At 40.2% G+C, this 26,821-nt stretch overlaps 1 protein-coding gene across 4 annotated transcripts in view; it reads right to left on the reverse strand.

The window, feature by feature from the left end:
• Positions 1 to 26,821, reverse strand: part of SLC6A1 (solute carrier family 6 member 1) — a 109,086-nt gene that overhangs the window by 18,184 nt on the left and 64,081 nt on the right. For all 4 annotated transcript variants that reach the window (XM_074958194.1, XM_074958195.1, XM_074958197.1 and 1 more), the window contains 8 exons: positions 26,161 to 26,292; positions 24,422 to 24,522; positions 17,877 to 17,986; positions 17,615 to 17,747; positions 14,659 to 14,793; positions 14,433 to 14,536; positions 13,938 to 14,062; positions 367 to 479 (listed from right to left, as the gene is read on the reverse strand). In XM_074958194.1, coding sequence (XP_074814295.1) covers positions 367 to 479; positions 13,938 to 14,062; positions 14,433 to 14,536; positions 14,659 to 14,793; positions 17,615 to 17,747; positions 17,877 to 17,986; positions 24,422 to 24,522; positions 26,161 to 26,292 — 953 coding nt within the window. The remainder of the gene's footprint in view (positions 1 to 366; positions 480 to 13,937; positions 14,063 to 14,432; positions 14,537 to 14,658; positions 14,794 to 17,614; positions 17,748 to 17,876; positions 17,987 to 24,421; positions 24,523 to 26,160; positions 26,293 to 26,821) is intronic.

Genomic DNA, 26,821 nt, shown 5'->3' on the forward strand with positions numbered 1-26,821 from the left:
CTGAGGTTTGGAACTAGCAGTTCCTGTGGAAAGGAAAGTGGCTCAGTACCAGTTGCTGGCCTTCAGAAAATCCCAAACCCTTAGGTCCCCTCCCACAGCTGTCTACCCCATTCCACTAGAAGTGGTCCTGTACTCAATGATAGCTTACAGTGTGAAATGCACAGAAAGAGATACTGTATGTCATTAGAAAGACAAGGTGAATCACCAATAAAAGATATTTACCTCACTCACCTTGCCTCTCCAATATCCTGGCGCCAACATGGCTACAACAACACTGCATACTGTGTGTCATGTCATACATACTACAGAAAATAATTACCCTTCCTTAGTAAGTATTTTAAAAGAATCAACAGTAAGCAACATTACCTGGCTGTCAATTCCAAGCATAAGCAACATGGAGAAGAACAGAATTGCCCACAATGGAGAGATAGGTAACTGTGTCACGGCTTCTGGATAAGCTAAAAATGCCAGTCCAGGACCTGGTAACAGAAACAAGAGATGGGTTATTAATTGTATATCTTTATTTTAGCTTTGATACAATGCAACAGGATGGTCAGGGTATTTGCACTCTATGGTACTTCTGTTTTAGGTTTGTTTGTTAGTCTGAAGACTAATGAGGTGCAACTTGGGGTGGCATAGCGAGATCAGGGAAATAAGAGAGAGAAAATAGACTCCTCTATAGAGAAAGTGGTACCTCAGGTTCAAACGTTTTAAATTAGATGTAGTTCAAAATGCTGCTCCTAAAAGGCTGCCTTTATGAGTTTCGATACTGCAAATATGCTTGCCTCTCTGGGATAGAATTTGCATCTTCAGGCTCCTTGGTGAACTCTCTCTGCCTTGAACCTACACTCAAACAGCTGGTGATAGCTGTAACAGCCAGAACAGTCCTTAGGAAATGTGGAAACACTTCCCCTCTGATGTATGCAGAATAATAGATAAAAGGAATATAAAAGATAGCTCTGATGGAGATGCAGATTCACTTTCCAGTATTAAGAATAGGACCATTAGCTATTTCATGGAATGATTTCTATTGCAATATACACTACTCTAACATAAGAAGTGTCTTCTGACAGTCGTCAGGGCCAGATGCTTCAGAGAGAATGAACAGAACAGGGTAATTTTGAATGATCCATCCCATCGTCCAGCACCAGCTTCTGGCAGTTGGAGGTTTAGGGGCACCCGGAGCACAAGGTTGCATTCCTGGCCATGTGGGTAATAGCCACTGATGGACCTATCCTATATGAATTTATCTAATTATTGTTTGAACTCAGTTCACAACATCCCCTGGCAACGAGTTTCACAGGATGACTTCGCACTATGTGAATAAGTACTTCCTTTTGTTAGTTTTAAACCCCTCTGCCTATTAATTTTATCTAGTGATGACTAGTTCTTGTGTTATATGAAGGGGTAAGTAGCATTTTCCTATTCACTTTCTCCAAACCATTCATGATTTTATCAACCTCTACCATATTCCCTCTTAAACATCACTTTTCTAAGATGAATAGTCTGAGTCTTTTTAATCTTTCCTCATATGGAAGGTGTTCCATGCCCCTTATCATTTTCTTTGACCTTCTCTGTACCTTTTCCAATTCTAATATATCTTTTTTGAGAGGAAGCAACCAGAACTGCACACTGTATTCAAGGTGGGCATACCATGGATTTATATAGTGGCATTAAGATATTTTCTGTTTTATTATCTATTCCTTTTCTAATGGTTCCGAACATTCTGTTCGCTTTTTTGACTGCTGCTGTACATTGAGCAGATGTATTCAGGGAACTATCCACGATGACTCAAAGATCTTCTTGAGCGGTAACAGCTAATTTAGATCCCACCATTTTGTATTTGTAGTTGTGATTATTGTTTCCAATGTGCATTACTTTGCATTTTTCAGCATTGAATTTCAGCTGCTGTTTTGTTGCCCAGTCACCTAGTTTAGGGAGATCCTTCTGTAATATTTCACTTTCAGCTTCGGACTTAACTATCTTGAGTAATTTTGTGTCAACTGCAAATTTTGCCACGTCACTGTTCACTCCTTTGTCCAGATCATTTATGAATACGTAGAACAGCACTGGTCCCAGGATGCTTGGTCTTTTTACTATGAAACACAAGAAGTGGAAGGTGATGGGGGAAATGACCCTTATTAAAAAAGGAAAGAGTGTGTTTTTGTTGTCTCAGCACATTGGGAACTAGCTGTTGGTAGGCTGATGGAGAAACTCATAGTAGTCTAAAGTAATCATAGAAATAAAATTGGAGTGCCTCTTCCTCAAGTGGACATCCTAGTTATTAACTGTAAATTCAATATAATCCTTATTCAGTTTTCACAGAAAATAACTACATCTGTGATAACTGGCAGGGACATACTGTAGCTTTTCTAACAGCGAAGCAGCAAACATTCGATATCTGAATGTTATCATCTTCCAAGATGCTTACCTTCCAATGTCCTCATTGCATATACTTCGACCTTTGCTGATCAGCATTATTAATATGATTGGAATGCCTCCCACATGGCAAAAATCCCAGAAAGAGAAATATGCCCTTGCTTTTGCTCTGTTCATGTGCATCAATCAAACACAAAGCAAAGGTTGTGATGGTAGTGTCTTTAAAACTCTCACTTCATACTACTTTTTACAAAATGAAACTGGAGCATTTAGAGAAAATGATGTCAGGAATAAATACATCAAGACTCAAGAGCAAATATTTCAGATGGCAATTTGCAACCCCGTCAGAAAAGATGTGATGAATTATCAAGCCTACATGTTTAAAAAGAATATTAGAGGTGGGCCCAACCCAATATAGCAGATCTGAATTGCTCCATAATTTTGGGTTGTGGATTCTGAACTAGGATCTGCATCCACATTTGGGGGTTGGTTCCTATCTCTGGACCAGACCAAAAATCCCAGCTTGAACTAATGCGCTTATACTATACAGCGTATGAAATCCACATGTGGACCCAAGCTCCTTTCTAATAATGATGATGCTCTATACCTAACAAAAGGGAGCAAATATTATTCATAGCTTAATCCAAATCACAGTCTGATTATATATATAAAGGAGGATATGAACCACTTTTTTTCCAGTGTTGCTTCATGAGTTGAGGAGCAAAACAGAGTCTGCTTCCAAAATCAAATCCCAGCAGGAACATGGAACTGCCAAACCAGATCTGGCTATTGCACAGCATCTGTAGTGTAATTGTCAAATGAAATATACATAATATTCCAAAAGCCAGAGCCATAGCAAATATCATAAGATGCCTTTCCCAATTTATGTAGCCTATCTCCTGTTCGTAAAATCTAAGGAATGCCATCTGGCTGGTATTTTTCATTACTATTTGCATATTCTATTATACCAACAACACTGAGAGAAGTAGCATTACAGCACTATACAAACCAGAGAGTCATGTGCTCTCTGATTCTACAAAAAGGCTCTTTACAAGAGCAGCTGCTGATAATATTGACTAAAATCGAAGTCCAAAGACAGCCATATCATAGTTTCATGATACTGCATATTACTTTTTCAGAATCAAGGAGATGTGAAGCTCTGAATATGTGGAAGAAAATTTTTTTGACAAATAATACGTGTTTTGCATTTTAAGTATTATATCAATATTAGAAGAGTTTACTTCAAGATTAGAAACCAACACAGCTCTCTGAACTGGTCCACTTCTGTCTTAACTCTCTCTCCACTGTCCAAACATCACTGGGTAAAGTAGTATTTTGGACAAAAAAAAAACCCAAACATAATTATGACACAAAACAAACATTACTAGCCCAGTCATAATCTCTTAGCAGATTAACTGTGATTTACTTAACGTAGAGTCCTTTTTTTGTAAACTGGGCTGAAAGTGGGGGGGGAGGGGGCTAAATTCAGGAAGGTCATTTAATAATTTCCCCATAAGTGTACTGCTGTCATAACTACTCTGTAATTGTGGGTCACTCTGGTATTTGTCTAATATTTTAAAAATGTAAGAACCAAACTGTAAAGAGAGAATGACCCACTCTGAAAACATTCTTGCTGTTTCTGTTTCCTTTCTGCTCATCTCACATCATAAGGAAGAGCCCACGAGATTTTGCCAAGAGTTGCTAAATGCACCTGTAAGAATACATATAGTAGCAGATGCACACTACTATTTTTCAGCATGAAGCAGCTACAGCTGTTAGTTTATCAATCGAAACTTACTTTAATAAGTTAAAGTGACTAATTATCCTATATAATAAAATTGATGTAATACAAATATTGGACATATATGCATATTAGAGTCCACTGAACAAAAAGAATGGGCGAGCAGAAGTCAAAGAACATCATCGCTATTAGAGTTGTGCTCGTCTGGCTGCTTTTGCTTCATAAAGGTATGAGAGAGCATTTTTGGTTTTAAGTCCTATGGATGTGTAACCTCCAAGTTTTGCTTTGAGATTGTTTGAATTCTTGAACCCATGTCTTTCAAAGCAAAAAATCTCAGAAAGTGCACACACACACAAAGGTGAATACTGTAGTCAATTTTAACAGCTGCAGCTACTCAATGAACTGCTTCACTATTTTTTTTAAACCTTCAAGAACCTGACAATTTCAAAGCAAAATTCACTTGATTTTGAGTCAAAACTATGGAAAAACTGACTCATGCAGTTTCAGTGCAAACCCATGAACTGACCCAGGTTTATTCCATAGAGCATCCAAGTCCACTTGAAACTGACAACTACATTCTTACGATCCTCAAAGGACCTCTGAATTAACAGGGAGCTTGTGTGGCAAATTACTTATTACAAGAAAATTATTATTGAACTGGTGTTACAGCATATGCTCAGTACCACCTCTAAAGATACTACAGTTTGGACTAGGGGTGTGTGAATTGCAGCGTGCACCAAAATGCTGCAGAGTGTGGATGCTGTGAACATGAACTGTTTGAAGAGGAGTATGTTAATGCGAACTAGGAACCTTACAGTCACACCTGCAGTCTCCACATGCGGGAGTTAAAGTGCAGAGCTTTGTTGGACATGGCTTTTCACACCCCCATATTCCAAACTGTGGGGCATAGCAGACAAGCCCGAGGACTGCTCTTATTTTGCAGTCGCAGTTTCTCTTTTCTATATCTCTGCATCAGAGATTTTTTCACACACACACACACACACACACACACACACACACACACACACACACACACACACACACCTCAAGCCAACCAAGTTTCATGAGGTTCCAGGTTTCCTTTCAAACATTTCACAGATATCTGAACAGTATGAGACAAAGCTGGTATTTCTGTTTAAAATAATTCAGTGCATATTAATTAGTATCCCCCCCAAAATAAAAAAATAAATAAAAAGCTAGATATTAAACCATTTAACTTTGTATTAAAGTTTGATTTATAAATGGTTTATAATGGGTTAATAAATGACTAATAGATTTTATGAGCATGTTACAGACATGAATACTTTGTGTTACAGATCCCTATAAGCACATCAATAGAAGGTGTTAGTAATAAGCCATCTATTGACCTATTGGACTGTATGATGACTGATTAGCAATGTATTAAAACATCTATTAACCCTTTGTAAACTATTTATAAATGGAAGTTGACTGCACAGCTTAACACATTAAACTCTCTTACATTTCCTTGACTATAGAAATGGTAGCCATTTGAACAAAGCCTGGAAATTCAACTGGCTATCATTTCCTGCTTCAATATTTTATAGTTAATATCCATGCCAAATGGATCTGATCAGTGTTTTTCTTATCCCTCGTCTATAAAACCATTCTGTGATATTCCCAGAAGGGACAATTATAGGTGGAATAATCAGAACAGAAACAGTCTTCTCCTGTTATATTGTCTGAACTTCCTGCTGACACACCAACCCAGCCTCCTTTCAGGCTGCACTTAATAAAGTCATTGTTAGCTAGCAACGGGAGCGCAGGAAAAGGATTATTGTGGACATCTTCGAACTCAGAGTCTGGTCTTCAGGTGCACTGTAAGCTGGTGCCTAACTTCACTCCTAAAACCCAGGTCTCTGGCATGGTAGCACCATGCACTGCTTCTGGACCACTCTGATAGCTATTACCAGAGTCCCAGAGCACATCTGCATAAATCAAGCCATGCTCTGCCAATTTGTCTTCAGCACATTATTAACATTTTGATATAAACCATTACCTCAGTGAGCAAATTTTACAGTTTTCTCTACTATTTGTAAATGGTAACTTTAAACTAGGGTGTTTCAAGTAATGGTCCAATAAGCTTAGCGAGAACAAGCAAAAATTCACATGGATTTTAGTGTGCAAAGGAGTTTCTCTTGCTATACCAAGCAGAAGGAAAGATGTATTAACACTACGTGTGTGTGTCAGAGCAATGTTCATGTATTTAAAGATGACTTAGAAGATACTTCAAAGGGCTTCTCATAAAATGAGCTCTATGGACCCACGGTGTCAAATTAAGTTATGGTGAGGGTTAAGGTCACTGGGCTCTGGATCTTTCTCCTCCTGGAACACCAAGTCCAATATCGTGGTAAGTTCCAGTCCAAGACCATTTCTGTTGCCAGAATTACATGAACAGCAGTAAAGTCATTTTTCAGAGTAGCAGCCATGTTAGTCTGTATCCGCAAAAAGAAAAGGAGTACTTGTGGCACCTTAGAGACTAACAAATTTATTTTGGGCATAAGCTTTCGTGAGCTACAGCTCACTTCATCGGATGCAAATCATTGCAATCCTATAATGACAAGGATGTGAAGACCAGATGACCATCTTCAGTTTCTAAGATTCTCTGGAAGGATGCAGAAATAATACTGTGTTTGAAGAATTATCGAAAAAAGACATTTACAAACTTTAAAATTCCACCAATTGACATAAAGGCCTAAAGGTCAGCAAACCTAAATTACAATGTAAAAGAGATTGCAAAACAGTACGTTGTCTTAGGATAGCTAAAAATCTAAGGAAAGTGCATTTTATATAAGTATTTATTTACTAGTTTGCTATGGACAAGCTAGGGTAATTACAATTAAGTTATTACAGTAAATCCATATTTAGAGACCTAAATAAAATTGGCCTGTTTTTTAAATGCACTTAGGAACTGCAGCTACCACTGAAATGAATGACAGCTGCCGGTGCTGAGCACCTCTGAATAATCAAGCTATTTATTTAGGCCTGGATTCACAAAGGGACTTTAAGCATTGCAATGCTCAGTGTCACAATTTTTAGGTGTCTAGAAAACACAGGAACAACACTGCAATTCACAAAGCCTGAGTTAGACACCTAGGCTCCTATACAATACATTGGGGGAGAGACATTTAAGCATGGTAGGCGGGTAACTACCTAAGTTAGCCAGTGGGAGATGCTGATGACAGGGGTACGTCTTAAGCCCTGCCCCTCTCATGGAGATAGGCTGCCAAGAAGCACTTATCTCTGTTTGCAATCCAAGAACTCCTCCCCTGGAGTCAGGTGGCTTAGGCCTGTAAGCAGTTTCTTGTGAAAGTGGGTCAGGTCCCTGCCACGCTCCACAGAGAACAGCCAGAGGAGGTGGGGGTGATGCTGCCCATCTTAGAACCTTTAGTGTAGTATTAATAGGACTCACCTGAGATGTGGGAGACTAAAGTTCAGTTCCCTCCACTACCTGAGGGGGAGAAAGGATTTGAACAGAGGTCTCCCACACCCCAACAGAATGTTCTAACCACTGAGCCGTGGGGATCTTCTGATGGAAAGTCATTGGAGTTGCGGGGACTGGATCCTGGGTCTTCCAAGGTGGGTGCCCCACCCACCAGGCTTCAGAGTGATGCTCACACTCTCTCTAGCCCAAGGACAATTTAATTATTTATCCACAGTGGAACAGCTTCAACAGGAGAGTTTGAGGGATCCCCTCCTAGCACAATGGGTAGAGCACTCACCTGAGAAAAAGACCCCTGTTCAAATCCTCTTGCCTCCTCAGACAGAGGGGGGAATTAAACCTGAGTCTCCCACATCCCAAGGCAGTGCTCTAACCACTGGGATAACAGTTATAAGCAGGATATGGCCACCACTACCTCTGGCCTGATTTTGAACAGGACCCGATCCAGTAGGCGGTGACTGAGCGTGAGTATTGGATCAGGCCCTGCGCATGAGCTAGGCGGACAAATGCCTGTCTTCCCCTGCTCTGTGGATTGCTCTGGGACTTAGGCATGAGACAGACGACTGGATGCCTAGAGTGAGGCAGCAGTGCAGTTGCCCAAATGCAGGAAGGAAGTCTTACTGCAAACACATAGGCACCAAGTGAGTTTAGAGATCTATACTGTTCAGTAGCAGCCTAGCAGGACTTTTGTGGACCACAGTGGAGCCTAAAATGTGGACTTAAGTGCCTACGGACCTTTGTGCTCTGAGCCTCAGGTGCCTTAGAATGCATTTAGGAGCCTAATGTTTGGCACCCAGGTTTGGAATCGTTGGCAACTGTTCTCAGGCGCCACTGGAAAACTTTACTCAGTCACATAGAAATCAAGTGCACAACTCAAGAAGGTTATTTCTCACACCACTGACTTTCGCAGCCATCACATGGGAACTTTACATGTCCTTACAGGTTTCTGGCTTATTCCTCTGTACTTATATTCTGCTTAAGACAGTTAATGTTCTTGGGATTCAAGTTCTATTCATTAGAAGACCAGAAGGTATTTATAAATGGGTTATTCATAATAACATGGTAAGACGTATTACTCTGGTGTCCCTCAACCAGTGACTTACAGTTATCAGCATGTTCCTCCTTGAGGTTACAGTTACTGTTTATCTGTATGGATATCTGGCATGGCAACTGAGTCATGGCAAGCATCAGCTCTAGTAAGCTAAGCTTTTTCACTTGAGGTCAAGTCAGTGAATTTCAAGCAAAATACAACAGATTCCTGCTAACCAGGATTCCCAGCTTATTATCCTAATAAAACAACTGTCCGGATAAGGGGCCCAATCCCGTTCCCACTGCTAATAGAAGTTTTGCCATTGACTTGGAGAGGCACAGGGTCGTGTCCCTAGAAAATAAGTCAGTAAGGAAAAACTAATGACTGGATTGGAAACTCTGACAATGAAATAATGAATGAATGAGTAAAAACAGACAAATGGAACTGATTGTCACTGCATTTTCATCTGTATTTATTCTACTTTGGGAACCACCACAGCAAAGGGTTGTTGCTCAGATTTTCACACCTGTTTAACACCCAGTTAAGCACCAGACTGCCTGAACGTGTCCCCATTTGTTAATATTGTCTCCTGTAAGTAGCAGTCCCTGTCATCCATTCTCCTTAGCACAAGCTGAATCCCTAGTAGGTGCCCTAAGAGCTGGGTTTGCTAGTAAGCGACTCAGGCAGTCATCCCATTCAATATTAACTGCTTTAGGGGCCTATACTGGACTGCCTTGAGAGACTTGAAACAATTCATATTCATCTCTTTCTCTCTCTCTCTCTCTCTGTATAAGGTGCAACTGAGTTAACAAGGAGCTGAAGTGCCTAATGGGGAAATATTAAATATGTTGATAATCAATTGTGATCAATAATTTGTCAATAATCAGTAACAAATTAATAAATAACCAATAATCAATAGAATTTTTCATTGCAATTACAAGTTCAATGAGTAACATTCCCTCAAGTTCAGATTTGTTCAACAACAACTGACTTGGGATAAGTCAGCTTTCATTGGATGTATTAATCAAACAGTTAGTAAGACAGCACATGCACAGAGAGGCACATAATTAATAAAATCTATGGAAGAACATCCCTGTAGTTTTTCATACAGAATCATAGAATATTAGGGTTGGAAGAGACCTCAGGAGGTCATCTAGTCCAATCCCCTGCTCAAAGCAGGACCAACACCAACTAAATCATCCCAGCCAGGGCTTTGTCAAGCCAGGCCTTAAAAACCTCAAAGGATGGAGATTCCACCACCTCCCTAGGTAGGCCATTCCAGTGCTTCACCACCCCCCTAGTGAAACAGTGTTTCCTAATATCCAACCTAGACCTCCCCCACTGAAGCTTGAGACCATTGCTTCTTGTTCTGTCATTTGCCACCAGTGAGAACAACCTAGCTCCATCCTCTTTGGAACTCCCCTTCAGGTAGTTGAAGGCTGCTGTCAAATCCCCTCTCACTCTTCTCTTCTGCAGACTAAATAACCCCAGTTCCCTCAGCCTCTCCTCGTAAGTCATGTGCCCCAGCCTCCTAATAATTTTCACTGCCCTCCGTTGACTCTCTCCAATCTGTCCACATCCCTTCTGTAGTGGGAGGCAGGGAGCAAAACTGGATGCAATACTCCAGGTGTGGCCTCACCAGTGCCGAATAGAGGGGAATAATCACTTCCCTCGATCCGCTGGCAATGCTCCTACTAATGCAGCCCAATATGCCATTAGCCTTCCTGGCAACAAGGGGTCACTGCTGACTCATATCCAGCTTCTCATCCACTGTAATCCCCAGGTCCTTTTCTGCAGCATTGCTGCTTAGCTAGTCGGTCCCCAGCCTGTAGCAGTGCATGGGATTCTTCCTTCCTAAGTGCACGACTCTGCACTTGTCCTTGTTGAATCTCATCAGATTTCTTTTGGCCCAATCCTCCAATTTGTCTAGGTCACTCTGGACCCTATCCCTACCCTCAAGCTTATCTACCTCTCCCCCCAGTTTAGTGTCATCTGCAAACTTGCTGAGGGTGCAATTAATCCCATCATCCAGATCATTAATAAAGATGAAGAAAACCGGCCCCAGGATCGACCCCTGGGACACTCCGCTTGATACTGGTGCCAACTAGACATCGAGCTCTTGATCACTACCTGTTGAGCCTGACAATTGAGCCAGCTTTCTATCCACCTTATAGTCCATTCATCCAATCCATAATTGTTTAACTTGCTGGCAAGAATACTTTGGGACACTATCAAAAGCTTTGCTAAAGTCAAGATATATCACATCCACTGCTTTCCCCATATCCACAGAGCCAGTTATCTCATCATAGAAGATAGGTTGGTCAGGCGTGACTTGCCCTTGGTGAATCCATGTTGACTGTTCTTGATCACCTTCCTCTCCTCCAAGTGCTTCAAAATGGATTCCTTGAGGACCTGCTCCATGATTTTGCTGAGGACTGAAGTGAGGCTGACCCGGTCTTTCCCCATATCCACAGAGCCAGTTATCTCATCATAGAAGATAGGTTGGTCAGGCGTGACTTGCCCTTGGTGAATCCATGTTGACTGTTCTTGATCACCTTCCTCTCCTCCAAGTGCTTCAAAATGAATTCATTGAGGACCTGCTCCATGATTTTGCTGAGGACTGAAGTGAGGCTGACCGGTCTTTCTTCCCTTTTTAAAATATGGGCATTATATATTCCTTTTTCCAATCATCCAGGACCTCCCCCAATCGCCACAAATTTTTAGAGATAATGGCCAATGGCTCTGCAATCACATCAGCCAACTTCCTCAGCACCCTTGCATGCATTAGCTCTGGACCAGCTTTTCTAAATAGTCCTTAACTGGTTCTTTCACCACTGAGGGCTGCTCACCTCCTCCCCATACTGTGTTGCCTGGTGCAGCAGTCTGGGAGCTGACCTTGTCTGTGAAGATCAAGGCAAAAAAAGCATTGAGTACTTCAGCTCTTTCCACATCATGTGTCACTAGGTTGCCTCCCCCATTCAGTAAGGGTCCCATACTTTCCCTGACCTTCTTCTTGTTACTAACATACCTGTCAAAACCCTTCTTGTTACCCTTCACATCCCTTGCTAGCTGCAACTCCAATCGTTCCTTGGCCTTCCTGATTACACCACTGCATGCTTGAGCAATATTTTTATATTCCTCCCTAGTCATCTGTCCATATTTCCATGTATTGTAAGCTTCCTTTTTGAGTTTAAGCTCACCGAAGATTTCACTGTTAAGCCAAGTTGGTCGCCTGCCATATTTGCTATTCTTTCTGCACATCAGGATGGTTTGTTCCTGCACCCTCAATAAGGCTTCTTTAAAATACAGCCAGCTCTCCTGGACTCCTTTCCCCCTCATATTAGCCTCCCAGGGGATCCTGCCCATCAGTTCCCTAAGAGAGTCAAAGTCTGCTTTTCTGAAGTTCGGTGTCCGTATTTTGCTACTCTCCTTTCTTCCTTTTGTGAGGAACCTGAACTCAACCATCTCATGGTCACTGCTCCTAGGTTGCCACCCACTTCTACTTCTCCTACCAATTCTTCCCTATTGTAAGCAGCAGGTCAAGAGGAGCATGGCCCCTAGTTGGTTCCTCCATCACTTGTACCAGGAAGTTGTCCCCAACACTCTCCAAAAAATTCCTGGATTGTCTGTGCATTGCTGTATTGCTCTCCCAGCAGATGTCAGGGTGATTGAAGTCCCCCATTAGAACCAGGGCCTGTGATCTGGAAACTTCAGTTAGTTGTCCAAAGAAAGCCTCGTCTACCTCATCCTTCTGAAATGGTGGTCTATAGCACACGCCCACCATGACATCACTCTTGTTGTACTCGCCTCTAAACTTAACCCAAAGACTCTCAACAAGCTTTTCTCCAGTTTCATACTGGAGCTCTGAGCAATCATACCGCTCTCTTACATAGAATGCAACTCCTCCACTTTTCCTCCCATATCTGTCCTTCCTGAACAGTTTATATCCACAGCACACGTCCAGTCTGAAGGATGGTCTTTCTTCCTCATAATTTCTTGGGAGTAATTATATCCTTGTTACCCTTCATTCTTTATTATTCTGGCCAGGGCCGTCGTTAGGCATATGCAGCATACGCCACTGCTAGGGCACCCAAAAATTTGGGGCACCCCTGGGTCTTAGTGTCCACTACCCACCTGTTCCTATCCCTGTTCTGACCCCTCCTGCAGGCTCCCAACACAGCTGGCTGCTGCAGCCTGTTGAGTCTTCCTCCAGAGGGGATCTAGTACTTAAAAGTGAAAAAGGCTTCCAGCCTGCCAGACCTATTAGCACAACACTGAAACTGTTAAAGGGCCATTCAAGTGGTAATGAAGCCCTTTAGCAGGCATTTGCCAACCCCCAGGTAGATACTGTCAGTTTCTTAATTTACTGACAAAAACAGTTGTGCATTACTGCAATATTTAGTTTACTCAGAACATGTTAGTCTACAGGACCTTAGTTTAAAATTTGCTTTAAAAATATTTCATTAGTGTGTTGCTGAAGATTACAAAATCACATCTCTAAAAAATCCTTGCATAAATGTTTAGATGCACAATCTAAGTATTCATCTTTAGCCTTAAATGCTTGTACCGTCAGACATAGTTTTTAAAATAAATCCTTTAAAAGACCACCCTTATCTAAAATACACATAGGAGCCCCGGTTGCCGTCGGGCATATGGGCACCGGTTTAATAGTACTGCATAGGGCACCATAAATCCTAAGGATGACCCTGATTCTGGCCCCTGATGATTGCCTCTTTTGGTACACACAGGTTGTGCAAATGTTTGGAACAAAAATGGTGAAACCAGCCTAATTTTGTTGGAAACTCAAAGTAGGATCGTGGAAAACTTTCTCAATATCATAAGTTTTCTGAGTGAACCTGAGATGATTCATGGTTTAGCTCCAAACCAGGTGAAAACATGAATATTTCAACTAATCCTCACTTTTATTTTTAGTTCATTGAAATAAACTAAGCAAAATCTCAAAGGTATTTCCAAAGTTCCCTGTTCCATTGCAACTTTCCACCTGTCTCAACACCTGCTAGTTAGTCCTTTCATATGGCCTTTACTGGATAATGTAATCCGTTATAAATCTTGGCGTTAGTACATTGTAAAATTACATTTCAAAATAGGTTAAGGGTTACTACACAATGAAATTCCATTCTTCATTAGACATCTTTATCTTAACTGCAAAGCAGCATGGGAGTCTTGCGCTCCAGCAAGCCCTATAATCTTTCTTGGACTATCTTAAATGTGAACAAATAATTAAATGAAATTATTGGATAAAATATATATTGCTGCAAACAGACTAATGGATGCCACTGAATTGCTTAAAGAAATAGGTTGCCTACCTGATGCTGCAACATCTTCAAGAGGCCTCTTTGTGACATTAGCCATGAATCCAACAATAGAGAAGATAACAAAGCCAGCAAACATACTTGTGCATGAATTTATGCAGCACACTACGATGGAATCCCTGAAACAAAGAAAAAGGTACATTAGACTAATAAACAAAGTAATATTGATTACCTTCCAGGATTTCTATTATCCTCATTGAGAGATGGTCTAATGGTTAAGGCACTTGACTAGGGACTCAGCACTTCTGGATTCAGTTTTTTGACATACTTTCTCTGTGACCTTGGACAAGTCACATAATTTCTCTGGGCCTCAATTCCCTATTAGTAAAATGGGGATATTACTACTTTGGTCTTTTCTATTTAGATTCTTTGATCTTAGGACCCAGAAATGTTTCTTGCTACATATTTGTACAGCCCCCAGCACAGTGAGGCCCCGATCTCAGTAGGGATGTCTAAGTCCTACTATAATACATATAACAATACATTTACCTGTAAACATTGTTGTGGAAAGGGTTGTAACTTCCAAGAGCAATCAGTGAACCAAGACCCAAACCATAGGAGAAAAAAATCTGAGTGGCAGCATCGAGCCAGACCTAATTGGAGAAAGCAAATTTTTTTTACTATGTGTAGATGTACACTTTGGTGGCTGCTTAGGTACTTTGTTAATGGTGAGCAATTAGCATTGAACTTTGGTTTACAAGGATTAAATGTTTACCTCAGAATCAGAAAGCTTACTGAAGTTAGGAGTGATATAGAATAAAATGCCTTCCTTTGCCCCAGGCAGTGTCACTCCACGGAAGAACAGGATAACCAGCATGATGTATGGATAAGTAGCAGAGAAATATACCACCTAATAGAAAGAAACAAGGAATTGTAAGCATGGAGTTAGAATGGGCTCTTTGCATTAACTTTCAGTAGCTTTAGCTATCTGCTTCACAAAAATACAGTGATAGGAACCCAGATTTGTTTTTCAATCTGCAATACTGGGCAAGGGTCAAATTTGGTGGGGAAGTGACGGTATACTGCTCTTTATTCCCATACACCAGGTCCAGAATCCTCTACTTACCAAATGTAAATAACATCCCCCTCCAACTGCTCTGCCACCTGCTCTTAGGGCCAGAGGCTGGGGAGAGGGCAGGGTTGCCCCTGAGGCACTGGTTCACACTGCTCTTGTCCTCATTGCTGGCAGTGTGAGCACCAGCACTGCCATGCAGAGCTCAGCCTGGAGGAGAGCACCATATGCCTCTGTTCTTCCCATCCCGTGAGTTCTATCCCTGCTAGCAGGGATCTGCTCCTACATCAGGCAGAGGGGAGAGGTGGAAGACATTTGTTGGTGACAGAATTGCCCTGCAGTGGATCTTGACATCATCTGGCTTCCAAAAGCCCTGGGATAGATTGTTGGGAAGACAGGCCACAAAAATGGATTAGCTGCCTCCTTGGAAAGTATGAAAGGAGGAGGAGAAGGGAAATTCTGGATTGCAGCCATTTTCTTTGAACAGGCTAAATCCAACTATCAGCTTAACCTTAACGTGGAGCCTGGCTCTTACTGACCAGTAAGAAGGCCTTCAGTTGGCCACATCAAAGTTTACGTGCGAAGTTCACTTAAGTGCAGTATGGTAACATCACTAGAGTGGAGTCTGAATCTGACAACTATACTATGGCTATGTCTTCACTACCGCTGGATCAATGCACCAGGGGTTGATTTAGCAGGTCTAGCGAACACCCGCTAAATTGATGGCAGAGCGCTCTCCAGTCAACCCCGATACTCCACCTAGAACAAGAAGAGTAAGGTAAGTCAATGGGAGAGTGTCTCCCGTTGACCCAGCGCTGTGTAGACACTGCAGTAAGTCAACCTAAGCTACGTCGACCTAGGTTGACTTACCACAGTAGCGTAGACATAGCCTTACTTCTCTCTTCAGATAAGTGACAAATCGTCTGCATGTTGTCATCAGTCTATATGAAGGGAGCAGACATACACTTAGCACTCACTAAATTAGCTCCTTTCAGTTATGTGTATTTTGCTGCCTAATGATAGTGTTTTATATCTTGTTGGTGTGCCAAATCCTGGTCCCCTGCACAAAGGCCAATGTCCTATGTGGGGACTGATGGTGTAGAATCCTGCACCCCAACCCAGCAGTAGGCTGCAGCTGCTGCTACAGACAATGAGCTGCAGCAGCACATACCTCCATGGCACTTCTTCCCGGGACTTGCTCATTTGGGGAGGTGTTTTTTAGTCACAGAAGAGGTAGTGGGCACAACATAAGAACACGATGAAGCCCAAGGGTCTATGCTAAATGCTGTTCCCAGTCCCAGGCCATCCCCAGGGAAGTAGGGAGGGAGTAGTCCTTACCTTCCCTGAAGCACAATGACAGCAATTTTGACTGGCCCCAGCAAGGGCTGTGCAAGGGGGAAAGGCTCTTTGTACCTCTTCCAACCCAGCGTGCAGCTGCATAAAGGCCAGGCCTCAGAATTATACTGTAGCTACATTTCAAATTCATATAGTTAATGTACAGTGAATGTAGTTTTTGGTAAATACACTGAAATTATATTACTATCACCAGCGGATATTCATAGTATAGGTACATAGTAATGAGAATACAGGAGTGTTGGAAAGTGTAAGTCCTCGTGGCAGAGTTAAGGTTTAACATAAGGACTTAATGGTCTAGTATGGGATTTATAAGTATTAATGGTCACAGAAGACCCTGAATGAGAATTTCAAAACTGTTGCATGTTTCAGGGGGTTTTTTTTTGCCTGATTCTCATGTATTCTAAGGCTGTTTTAGCCTGCCCTGGCAGGCTAAAGGGGCCTCAAACTGGATGTTACCAACCTGCTCCCCTTTACACTGCCATTGTGGTGCAAAGAAGCCTTAGGGTAGCTAAGAATCAAGTCCTTAAACTATAACCTCCCCCCCACCACACACACACACACTTAAGCGGGCACTTACTTGTTGATCCAAAGTATGAAGTTGTGAATTTCTTCTTATGCACAGGATTTTGTGCAAAGTACAGGTGACAGGTACAGGTAGATTACTAAACATATTGGGCCAGATTCACCAACTGTGGTGCAGGGAGGTGTACATCACATCTACATCCATTTTACATGGTTTTAAATTGACGCATTTTTCGTGAAGCTTTCCATCATTTTTGTATGGACATTTTTAGTCATTGTTTGCAGTGTTGTAGCTGTGTTGGTTCCAGGAGATGAGTGGGCGACTGCCCTCTTCATTTTAAGTGGAGTTCTACAACATGTGTGAACTCTTATGCTGAACAATCTGTCCCATTTTGTATTTAGCTTGGACACTCTAATTGCCTTCTCCAGAGCTGAGGAAGAGCTCTGTGAAGCTTGAAAGCTTGCCCCTTTCACAAATAGAGGTAGATGCTACAAAAGATATTCCCTCACCCATCTGGTGTCTCTCTCTCATTGTTAGTAATTATCAAGTAATTTTTGAATAATTATCAAAACCCTTCATACACTGTTGCAAAGAGATCCAAGGGTGAAAAAATAGAAGATTTTATACTTTATAGTAAGGCAGCATTCAATATCTCAGAGGCATTTTCCAGCAAGATGGCTGTCACTAGTACATCTTACCTTATGAATTTTCAGAATACTTGGTTGAGCAAAATAGGCACAGTTTCAATTTAAAAGCATGTACAACAGTTCTAAATCTTACCTTTCCTGTCCAGCCTACCCCCTTCCAGATGCAAAAATACACTAGAATCCAGGCAATTGCCAGTGTAATCGCTAATGGCCATCGGATTTGCCCTGGCTTTTCCAATCCATCTGTCATTTGGTGCATGTTGCGTCTAGAATCAGCAAAAAGAATGGTGCATTTGACAACTGCTTATTCCAAAGTGAGTATGTATATGTATTATAACAAGCTGAACTATGCATATGCACACAAATGATGTATAGAGAGATTCTGCTCTGCTTACTCCCAAAATTCGACCACAGCACTTGTCATGTTGGTGGTATTTGCTATACTGTAATTGGAGAAACAGTACTCTGTGTTCCATGAGTTTCCACAGTGTCTCCAAGGAAGAGTCTATTTAAAAAGAAAAAATATGAGTCAAACTACTGACAATGTTTTACAAGTAAGAATTACCTCAGTTATATCCTCTGACTAGGAATGACAGCTGACTCGAAAACTAATGTAGGTTGAGTTCTGCACTGCATGTATGTCCCTGGGGGAATGCCTGCCATAAAAGTTATTTTTCTTCTCTATTATATGAATCAAATGTAAAAATGTTTCCTCCTTTCTTCACCATATCAGCCAAAAATGTTTCAGAATCAGCTATGCCTCTCACAATGTGAGAGTGTATTGACAGTTCTTTAAGCTACGGCTGCTCTGGAGAGGACCTCAAGAGTCATTGTTACATTAAAGGTAATGAAATGTGACTATTGTTGAGCACACCATTTCCAAAGGTTTCAGTTTTCCTCTCAGACTGAGGAGGAGAGATGTTCACAGGAACTTGAACTACAGCTGATATTTTCCAGTGGTATTTTATACAACAGTGTTCCTTAGTTTAAGAATTGATGTTTTGATAAAAACCAGAATCCAATGACTGAATATCTGTGCAAGTAATTTTGGACAATGTTGATCTCAATAAAATATATACCCTGTCGACAGTCATACTTTTGGAAGCCAATGATTTTATACATTATTGCAAACTACTGCACATGTTACAGCATACAGAGTGAGTTTATCAGAGACTTCACGGGAATTGAAAATCAAAATACTCCAATTTAGACCCCAATCCTACACTCCCAGCATATACCAGACTACCAACAACTTTGTCTTATGAAGAACATGTTATGTAAAATCCAGAAAATGTTATGTGCAAATAGAATATAGTCACAAACAAACAAACTTGGTTCTTTAGGAGGGCCAATTGCCCAGAGCTGAAAGCAATCTTGAGCAGAATTGAGTGGGAGGAAAAAATAAAAGTGTGAATGATACTTGGGAATTTTTTAAGAACGCTTTAAGAAAATGTTTAAGAAAGCTGAAAGGTATCAATGACAAAAAAAATCTATGGCCAGTAAGGTTAAGGAAAATAGGAAGAAATTCTTTAAATGCATCATCAACAAACAAAATCCTAACATTGGTATTGAATCATAGTCTCATAGAACCATAGGGTTAAGAAGGGACTTTAAGGTTCATGCAGTCTAACCCCCTGCCAAGACGCAGGATTTGTTGTGTCTAAACCATCCAAGACAGATGGCTATCCAGCCTCTTTTTGAAAACCTCCAGTGAAGGAACTTCCATGACTTCCCTAGACAGTCTGTTCCATTGTCCTATTGGTTTTACAGTTAGGAAGTTTTTCCTGAGATTTAATCTAAATCTACAATGCTATAATTTGAACCCATTGCCTCTTGTCCTGCCCTCTGTAGTAAGAGAGAACAATTTTTCTCCATCTTTCTAATGGCAGCCTTTCAAGTATATTAAGATTGCTATCATGTCCCCTCTTAATCTCTTTTCCAAACTAACCATACCCAGTTTCTCCAGCCTTTGCTCATATGGCTTGCATTCCATCATTTTGATCATACTTGTCACTCACCTCTGGATCCTTTCCAGTTTCTTTAAGTCTTTTTTATACAGCGGTGACCAAAACTGGACACAGTACTCCATCTGAGGCCTAACCAGTGCCAAGTAGAGTGGTACTATCACCTCTGGTGACTTGAATGTTATGCCTCTGTTACTGCAACCCAAAATTGCATTTGATTTTTTTTGCAACAGCATTGCACTGATGACTCATGTTGAGGTTGTGACCCACCACAACTTCCAGTTATCCCACATTCTGTATTTGTGCATTTGGTTTATCTTCCCTAAGTGTAGCACCTTACATTTGTCTTCGTTGAATTTCATTTTGTTGTTTATAGCCCAGTGCTCCAATTTATCAAGATCCCTTTCAATTTTATTTCTATCCTCCAAAATGTTTGCAACCTCCCCTAGCTTTGTGCCATTTGCAAATTTGATCAGTATACTCTCTATTCCTACATCCAGGTCATTAATAAAGATGTTAAATAACACTGGACCCAGAACAGATCTCTGTGGAACCCCACTTGAGACCTCCCTCCTATCTGACATCATTCCATTAATAGTTACTCTTTGTTTGTAGCTGTATAACCAATTATGTATCCACTTAATGGTAGTTCCGCTGAGCCCCCATTTCTTCAGCTTACTTATGAGAATGTCACCTGGGACTGTGTCAAAAGTCTTGCTAAAGTCCAGGTATATTATATCCACTGCATTCCCCCTATCACCAAACCAGTTACCTTGTCAAAGAAGGCAATCAAGCTGATTTGGCATGATTTGTTCTTGTTAAATCCATGCTGGCTGCTAGTGATCACCCCTTCATCCTCCAAGTGTTTGCAAATGGAATCTTTTATACATTGCTCTAGTAGGTTCCCAGGTATCAAGGTCAATATTATATTTGTTCAATATTAGATAATGATGGTACAGTTGTCAATCATGAGTGAAAAAAGCAGAAGTTTTCAATAAATATTTATGTTCTGTATTTGTAAAGAAGCAGGATGATGTATTCATATCTTACAGTGATAAGGAAATACTTTCTATTCCATTAATAACTGGGAAGGACGTTAAACAGAAACTGTTAAAGTCAAACCTTTTAAAATCAACAGGACACCCACGAGTATTAAAAGAATTGCCTGAGGGGCTCTCTGAATCACTCAAATTGATTGTTAATAAATCTTGGAACACTGGGAAAGTTCCAGAGGACTGGAAAAAAACTTCATGTTGCACAAATATTTTAAAAGAGTTAATGGGATCACCTAGGACATTATAGGCTGGTTGGCCTGACATAAATGCTGGGCAAGATCATGAAAAGACTGATATGGGATGCAAGCAGTAAAGAAATAAAGGATGGTGAAGAAACAAATTTGATGCCTTTTGAGATTACAGTTTTGATTGATAAAGGCTGCTGTATTGACTTAACAGACTTAGACTTTTGTGAAGCATTTGACTTAGTCCTATAAAAAATCAGCACTACACAAAATCAGTATAGTGCAAATTAAATGGCTCAACAACTGGTTAGCTAATAAAAAGAACAGGAGCATAAGCTTTCTTGGGCTACGGCCCACTTCATCGGATTCATAGAATGGAACATATAGTAAGATATACATATTCCATTCTATGCATCCGATGAAGTGGGCTGTAGCCCACGAAAGCTTGTGCTCTAATAAATTTGTTAGTCTCTAAGGTGCCACAAGTACTCCTGTTCTTTTTGCGGATACAAACTAACACGACTGCTACTCTGAAACCTGGTTAGCTGATATATCTCAAAGTAATTACTGTATAAATAAACGGAGAATTATCCTATGGGGTGTTTCTAGTGGGATTCTATAGGAACCTGTTCTTGACTCAATGCTATTCAATATCTTTATCAATAATCTGCAAGAAAATATAAAATCATTTCTAGTAAAATTTGCAGATCACATAAAAAATGGTGGAGAGGTAAATAATGATGAGGACAGGTCAGTTACACATACTGATCTGGACTGTTTGGTCAAGTACACCTTTGTCTGAACAATGTGCACTTTAATACAGCTAAATGCCAGTCATATATCTAGCAACAAAGAACTTGCGTCACACTTACAGGATGGGAGACAATATTCTGAAATGGAGTGACACTGAAAAGAACTTAGGGATAATGGTAGATAGCCAACTGGACAAGTAGGTAAGAGAACACACACAATCTCTGGATGCATAAGAGGAGGAATTTCAAGCAGGAGTAGAGAGGTCGTATTATCTCTGTATACAGCATTACCAAGGCCATTACTGAAATATCGTGTCCAGTTCTTAAGTCCCTATTTCAAAAATAATGTTGAAAAACTGGAAAGGGTTCAACAAAAGAGCTGCAAGAATTATTCAAGGTCTGGAAAATATGCCTCATAGTGAGACACTCAAGAACCTCATTTTATTTAGTTTATCCAAGAGAAGGTTAAGAGGCAATTTGATTATGGTCTACACGTATCTACATGCGGAAGACATTTCTGATATTAGATGTAACAGAAAAAGCATAACAAGATCCAGTGGTTGGAAGCTGAAGCTAGACCAATTCAGACTAATAATAAGGCCCAATTTTTTTTTTTTAGTGGTGAGGGTAACTGACCATTGGAACAACTCACTTAGGAATGCTCAAATAAATTGGTTAGTCTCTAAGGTGCCACAAGTACTCCTTTTCTTTTTGGTGGATTCTCTGTCACTTGCAGTCTTTAAATCAAGACAAAAAGATATGTTATAGCTGAAACAGACATTATGAGTTTGATGCAGAAATTACTGAGTGACGTTCTATGGCCTGTGTTATACAAGAACTCAGACTAGATGACCATAATTGTCCCTTCTGGCCTTAAATCTATGAATCATGAAAACACCTTAAGTCCCTAACTAACGAGGTTGTCCAGAAACAAGATGCAAGTTCTGATGGAGTCTGTATTCATTTCAATTTAGTGTGTTTGGAAAGTGGCTTTACCAAATTGTTTTTTCTACCCATTTTTTAAAATTTATAGAAAACAAAAGTTTCTTAAATATGAACTATAGAAAATAACGAGAAGCAAAGTAAAGCTTCCTTAGAAAAGCCAAGTCAAAAGAGACTAATGAAAGCTGCATTCAGAATTTCCATTGTGGCATGCACAATACTGAACAACAAAACATCAACAAACTGAGCCAGATTCTTGGCTCTGCCATGGCACCTTTCAAACACTTCAGTGGCACAAATTAGTCATACAGCTGGTTTAACTGATCTCCTTAAGTTTCCCCCTATATAGATGATTCCTGGGTAGTACAGAACCATGCTTCCTGGGCCTCCGCATTGGTGGGGGGCATGGTTGGAGTACCACTGCACTTTGGCAATCCGTGGCTTCCAAACGACCTCTCTGGAGTTACAAACTGCCTTGAGGCTGCTCTAAAATGCACTGAGGGGAACTGAACCAATCTCAGGACTGGGGAACAACAAAGGTGCAGAGAAGCTATCTTTGTCCTCCCCCACCCAGTTTTCTGCTGAACAGAGCTTGGCCAGCCCAGAGAATCTGGGCCTCTATCTTATAACAACATGGCAGCATAGAGAAAAATATTTCTAAAGAGGAGTTGTTGTTCTGTGCTGACCAAGTGCTACATTGTTGTTTCTTTCTTTCTTTCTGTTTGGGGGAGGAGGGTGGAGCATCTTTGTAAATAAGGAACACAAGATCAGACCTGTTTTACCCATACTTGCTCTCATGAGAACTAAATGGAAGGCATCTCATACAATCTATAGATCACACATATGGGTGAAATACCACTTAAATTTCTATGAAATTCCATTCAGCATATAGTGGAAGAGAATGAAGATTGATTTAGACTGCGCTCTGCAAGAAGTGTGTTGTCCTCAGGCAAAACTCTCATTCATTTTAATAGGAGTTTTTATTGGGTAATAACTTCATAAAAACTGCATGATTGGGTCCAGTTGTACAGCAATGGTGCTTAATACATTATTAATAATAAATATGAAATTAATAAGTCCAAAATTTCAATGGGCCAACTGTAGTTCCAGTTATAATAGACTTTTATTTTAGTGATATTGTTTGTTGACAAAAACAATACTCAACTTTAGAGCTCATTTAAATTTTTCAACTGCAATATTTTTCTGATGAAAAATAGGGTTTCGTTGAACACAATATTTTGCACAAAAATGTCTTTTGACAACATTTTTGGTCTCTAGACAGCATTTTGACAACACTTTTGAAATTTTGAAATGAAACAAAAACTTATGTCAAACTGAAATTTGTTTTGTTTCAGTTTTTGAAAACCAAAAACATTTTGAATTTCCTTTTCCCCGATTTTTCTGCCTTCTTTTTCCCCACTAAGTGCAACAAAATGAATAATGTCTAAAGTTTTTTTCTCCATCACTTTTTCTACTGTATCTTTTCAAAACTTTGTTAACATTGGAAAAGTTACAGAGTGGCAAAAGGAAAAATGAAACAATGCAACATTGTCACTTTAACTTTTCCAAAATGTGAGAAGTTTTGAGAAATTACAGAATAAAAAAGGAGAAAAGGGAAGAGAAAAAAAGAGGTGGGTGTCTAAGGGACCCTAGACTTCATTCATTCCATACAATCATGATTGAAAATAGAGAGAAAAAATCTGAAATTCCCATATTTTGGAAATTTTTGGCTTTTATTAAAACTGAATCCAAATGACATTTCCACCGAGTTTCATTTTGTAATTTTTTTGCATGAAAAACTGTGAATAAATTTTTTTCATTCTAAATTTTTTTGGGGAAAAAGGGAGTTTTTGTGTACTTTGTTTATGTTTTTTAAACTTTCTCTACTTAAATAAAAGAGGTTCCATTCAATTTAGTTCTCAAAAAGATTATTTTTTAAATCCACAATGATGTTTACAAGGAGGTGGATTGGATTAAGCAGCTATCAGCTATCAGCAACAAGTTTTTGCTTCTTCTATTAAAACAAAAGTAAACACACTTACAGTAGTAAATGAATTATATAGGTAATATATGGCCCAAGAAATAATCACAATGTAGTAAATATTTAGCCAAAAAGACAGGACAGCAGCTGCTAACCCCACACCTGCAGGAAAACAAAACAAAACACAGTGAATATTAAAGATTTTTCTGCTATTCTTGGCAATGTTTTTAACAACATCAGCACTAATACAAATGGTGGCATACAAAGGGGAAACATCATACGCAGAACAATTACATTGTATTGATTTATTGATCATGCACCCAGCTGAAACTCTAGAATTAACATTATAACAAGTGGACATAATTTTGGGTGATTCATGTTTTGGGTGCCCAAACTGAGACACCTGATTCCTGATTTTGTGACATGATAAACACTTGCAGCTTCTATTGACTTCCACTGGAGTTGTGGTGCTTAGCACTTCTGAAAATAACAAAAACAAACATCTCCTAGGTCCCTCTAATTGACACCCAAAACTAGTGGGTAATTTTGAAAAATGAGGCCTAGTTGTATGTGCAGTACTATGTTTCAATACATATGAAAAGACTTCCAACCCACAACCCCACACACTCTATCACACTGCTTCCTCAAGTAAGTCACCGCACCTCAACCTGGTACCTCAGAAAATGCCTGTGGACATAGAATGAGTATCCCGTAGCAGCCAGCAAACTCAGGCTGTGTCGGACCAAAGGCAGGGAGCAGAGTTGTGGGCTATCCACTGAGAATGCCCCACCCTCAGCTCCCCACGGGAACCCCTGTATAACATTCAAGCTGATCTCAGAGGTACATGGGACCCAAAGCATAAAAGACAGTCGACCAAAGTCAGTACTTTGAATTGTGCCTGGAGAAGATCTGGTGTACACTGTAGAGCACAGATGTAATGTGTTATCTGGGAAAGACCATTATGTAAGCTGTAACCTGCATCACCTGAATTTTCCAAGATGCTCTCCGGCTGTAGTCCTATTGCAGTAATCCAGACAAGAGGGGGACAAGGTAGGAGTAAGTACGGGGAAAGTCACACACACAGATGGCAATGCAGGAAAGCTAAAATGTGTACTGTAGTGTGGAGCAGAACTAACTTTTGAATACATATTTGAAACTTATTTCATTTCAGGTTTCACTACTAACCCAAAGCCCTCGCTCTGGGTGCCCTGGTTTCATTTACAACCAAGACAAAACTCACAGTTTCTCATTGTTGGCATCTCAAACCAGGGAAAACTAAGAAGTTTGGACTAAGTTTTGCTCTGAGGTTCAAACTTAAAGTTATTCTATTGGGGCCTCTAGGCATTATTGTAATACAAGTAATAATATTAATAAATAATAGGGGCTGAAAACCCATATGAACCAGGATAAAAGGAGGTTGTCTGACACGGCTATGAACTGAAACCATTATGTTTTATACCTCCTCCACATAGTACTATTCAAAACAATCTTTACTATTCTATAATTTGTCAGAAATATAAAATTTATAAGACTACGTAAAACATTTATTCTGAGATTTTCAGAACTACTCAAGAAATTTCGATGCCCAACTTCTATTAATTTTACTGGAATCAGTGTCTAAATCCTTTAGATGACTTTGAAAGTTTCAGCCCCACTTCAGAAAATCAGATGTTTCTTTAAAAAAATGAGCAAAGTAAAAATGAAGGAACATTGTTATCTGCTCTGAGTAAGTGCTTTGAACAGCTTCTGTGACCTAGAAGTATCAGAACGGTAGATATTAATACAAATCTCATATTGTACCTTTAAACATTGGAGCAAGCTTCCAGACTCCAAGGCCTCCTACAGACGTGAACTGACCAAGGGAACATTCCAAAAGAAATAGTGGAACTCCAGCAAAAATTAAAGTAAGGAAATATGGAATCAGGAATGCTCCTAAAAGGAATACAGTAAGTGGTCCATTACAGTGAAAATTCATCTTAAATCTACATTTTTATGAAGAGTCCAATACTTCCATAGCTATTATACAGCAGATTTTTTTTCATTTTTATTTTGATTATTCAAAATTGCTAACATGCATGAATGCCTTTCTGAACAACTAGTAGCCCTAAGAGGTAGAAAGTCAAGGAGAAAAGGACTTCACCTAATATAATTTGGATTGCTTGCTTTTAAAATAGTTCAGGTGGCACAAAGGGGAAGGAAAGTAGCTGGATCTGGCTGGATGAGAGTTACCCTGCCATGGGGAAGCTCACAGTTGGTGTAACCAGCCCTCGCACCATCTCCCCACAAATTCGGCCCAGGTGTAGTGGGTGAGGAGGCAGCACTGCAATGTGCTCCAGCTATGATTAATTAAAGTTGCTAGGCCCCAGGCTGCTCTGACCTCCACAGGCCCCACAGCAGTGAAATCCACCCTGAGAATCAAGGAGCTATAACCAGTTCCTTGATGGCACCCTTCCTGCAACAC

Source organism: Natator depressus, chromosome 7 (genome assembly GCF_965152275.1).
Source record: "Natator depressus isolate rNatDep1 chromosome 7, rNatDep2.hap1, whole genome shotgun sequence".
NCBI lineage: Eukaryota > Metazoa > Chordata > Testudines > Cheloniidae > Natator > Natator depressus.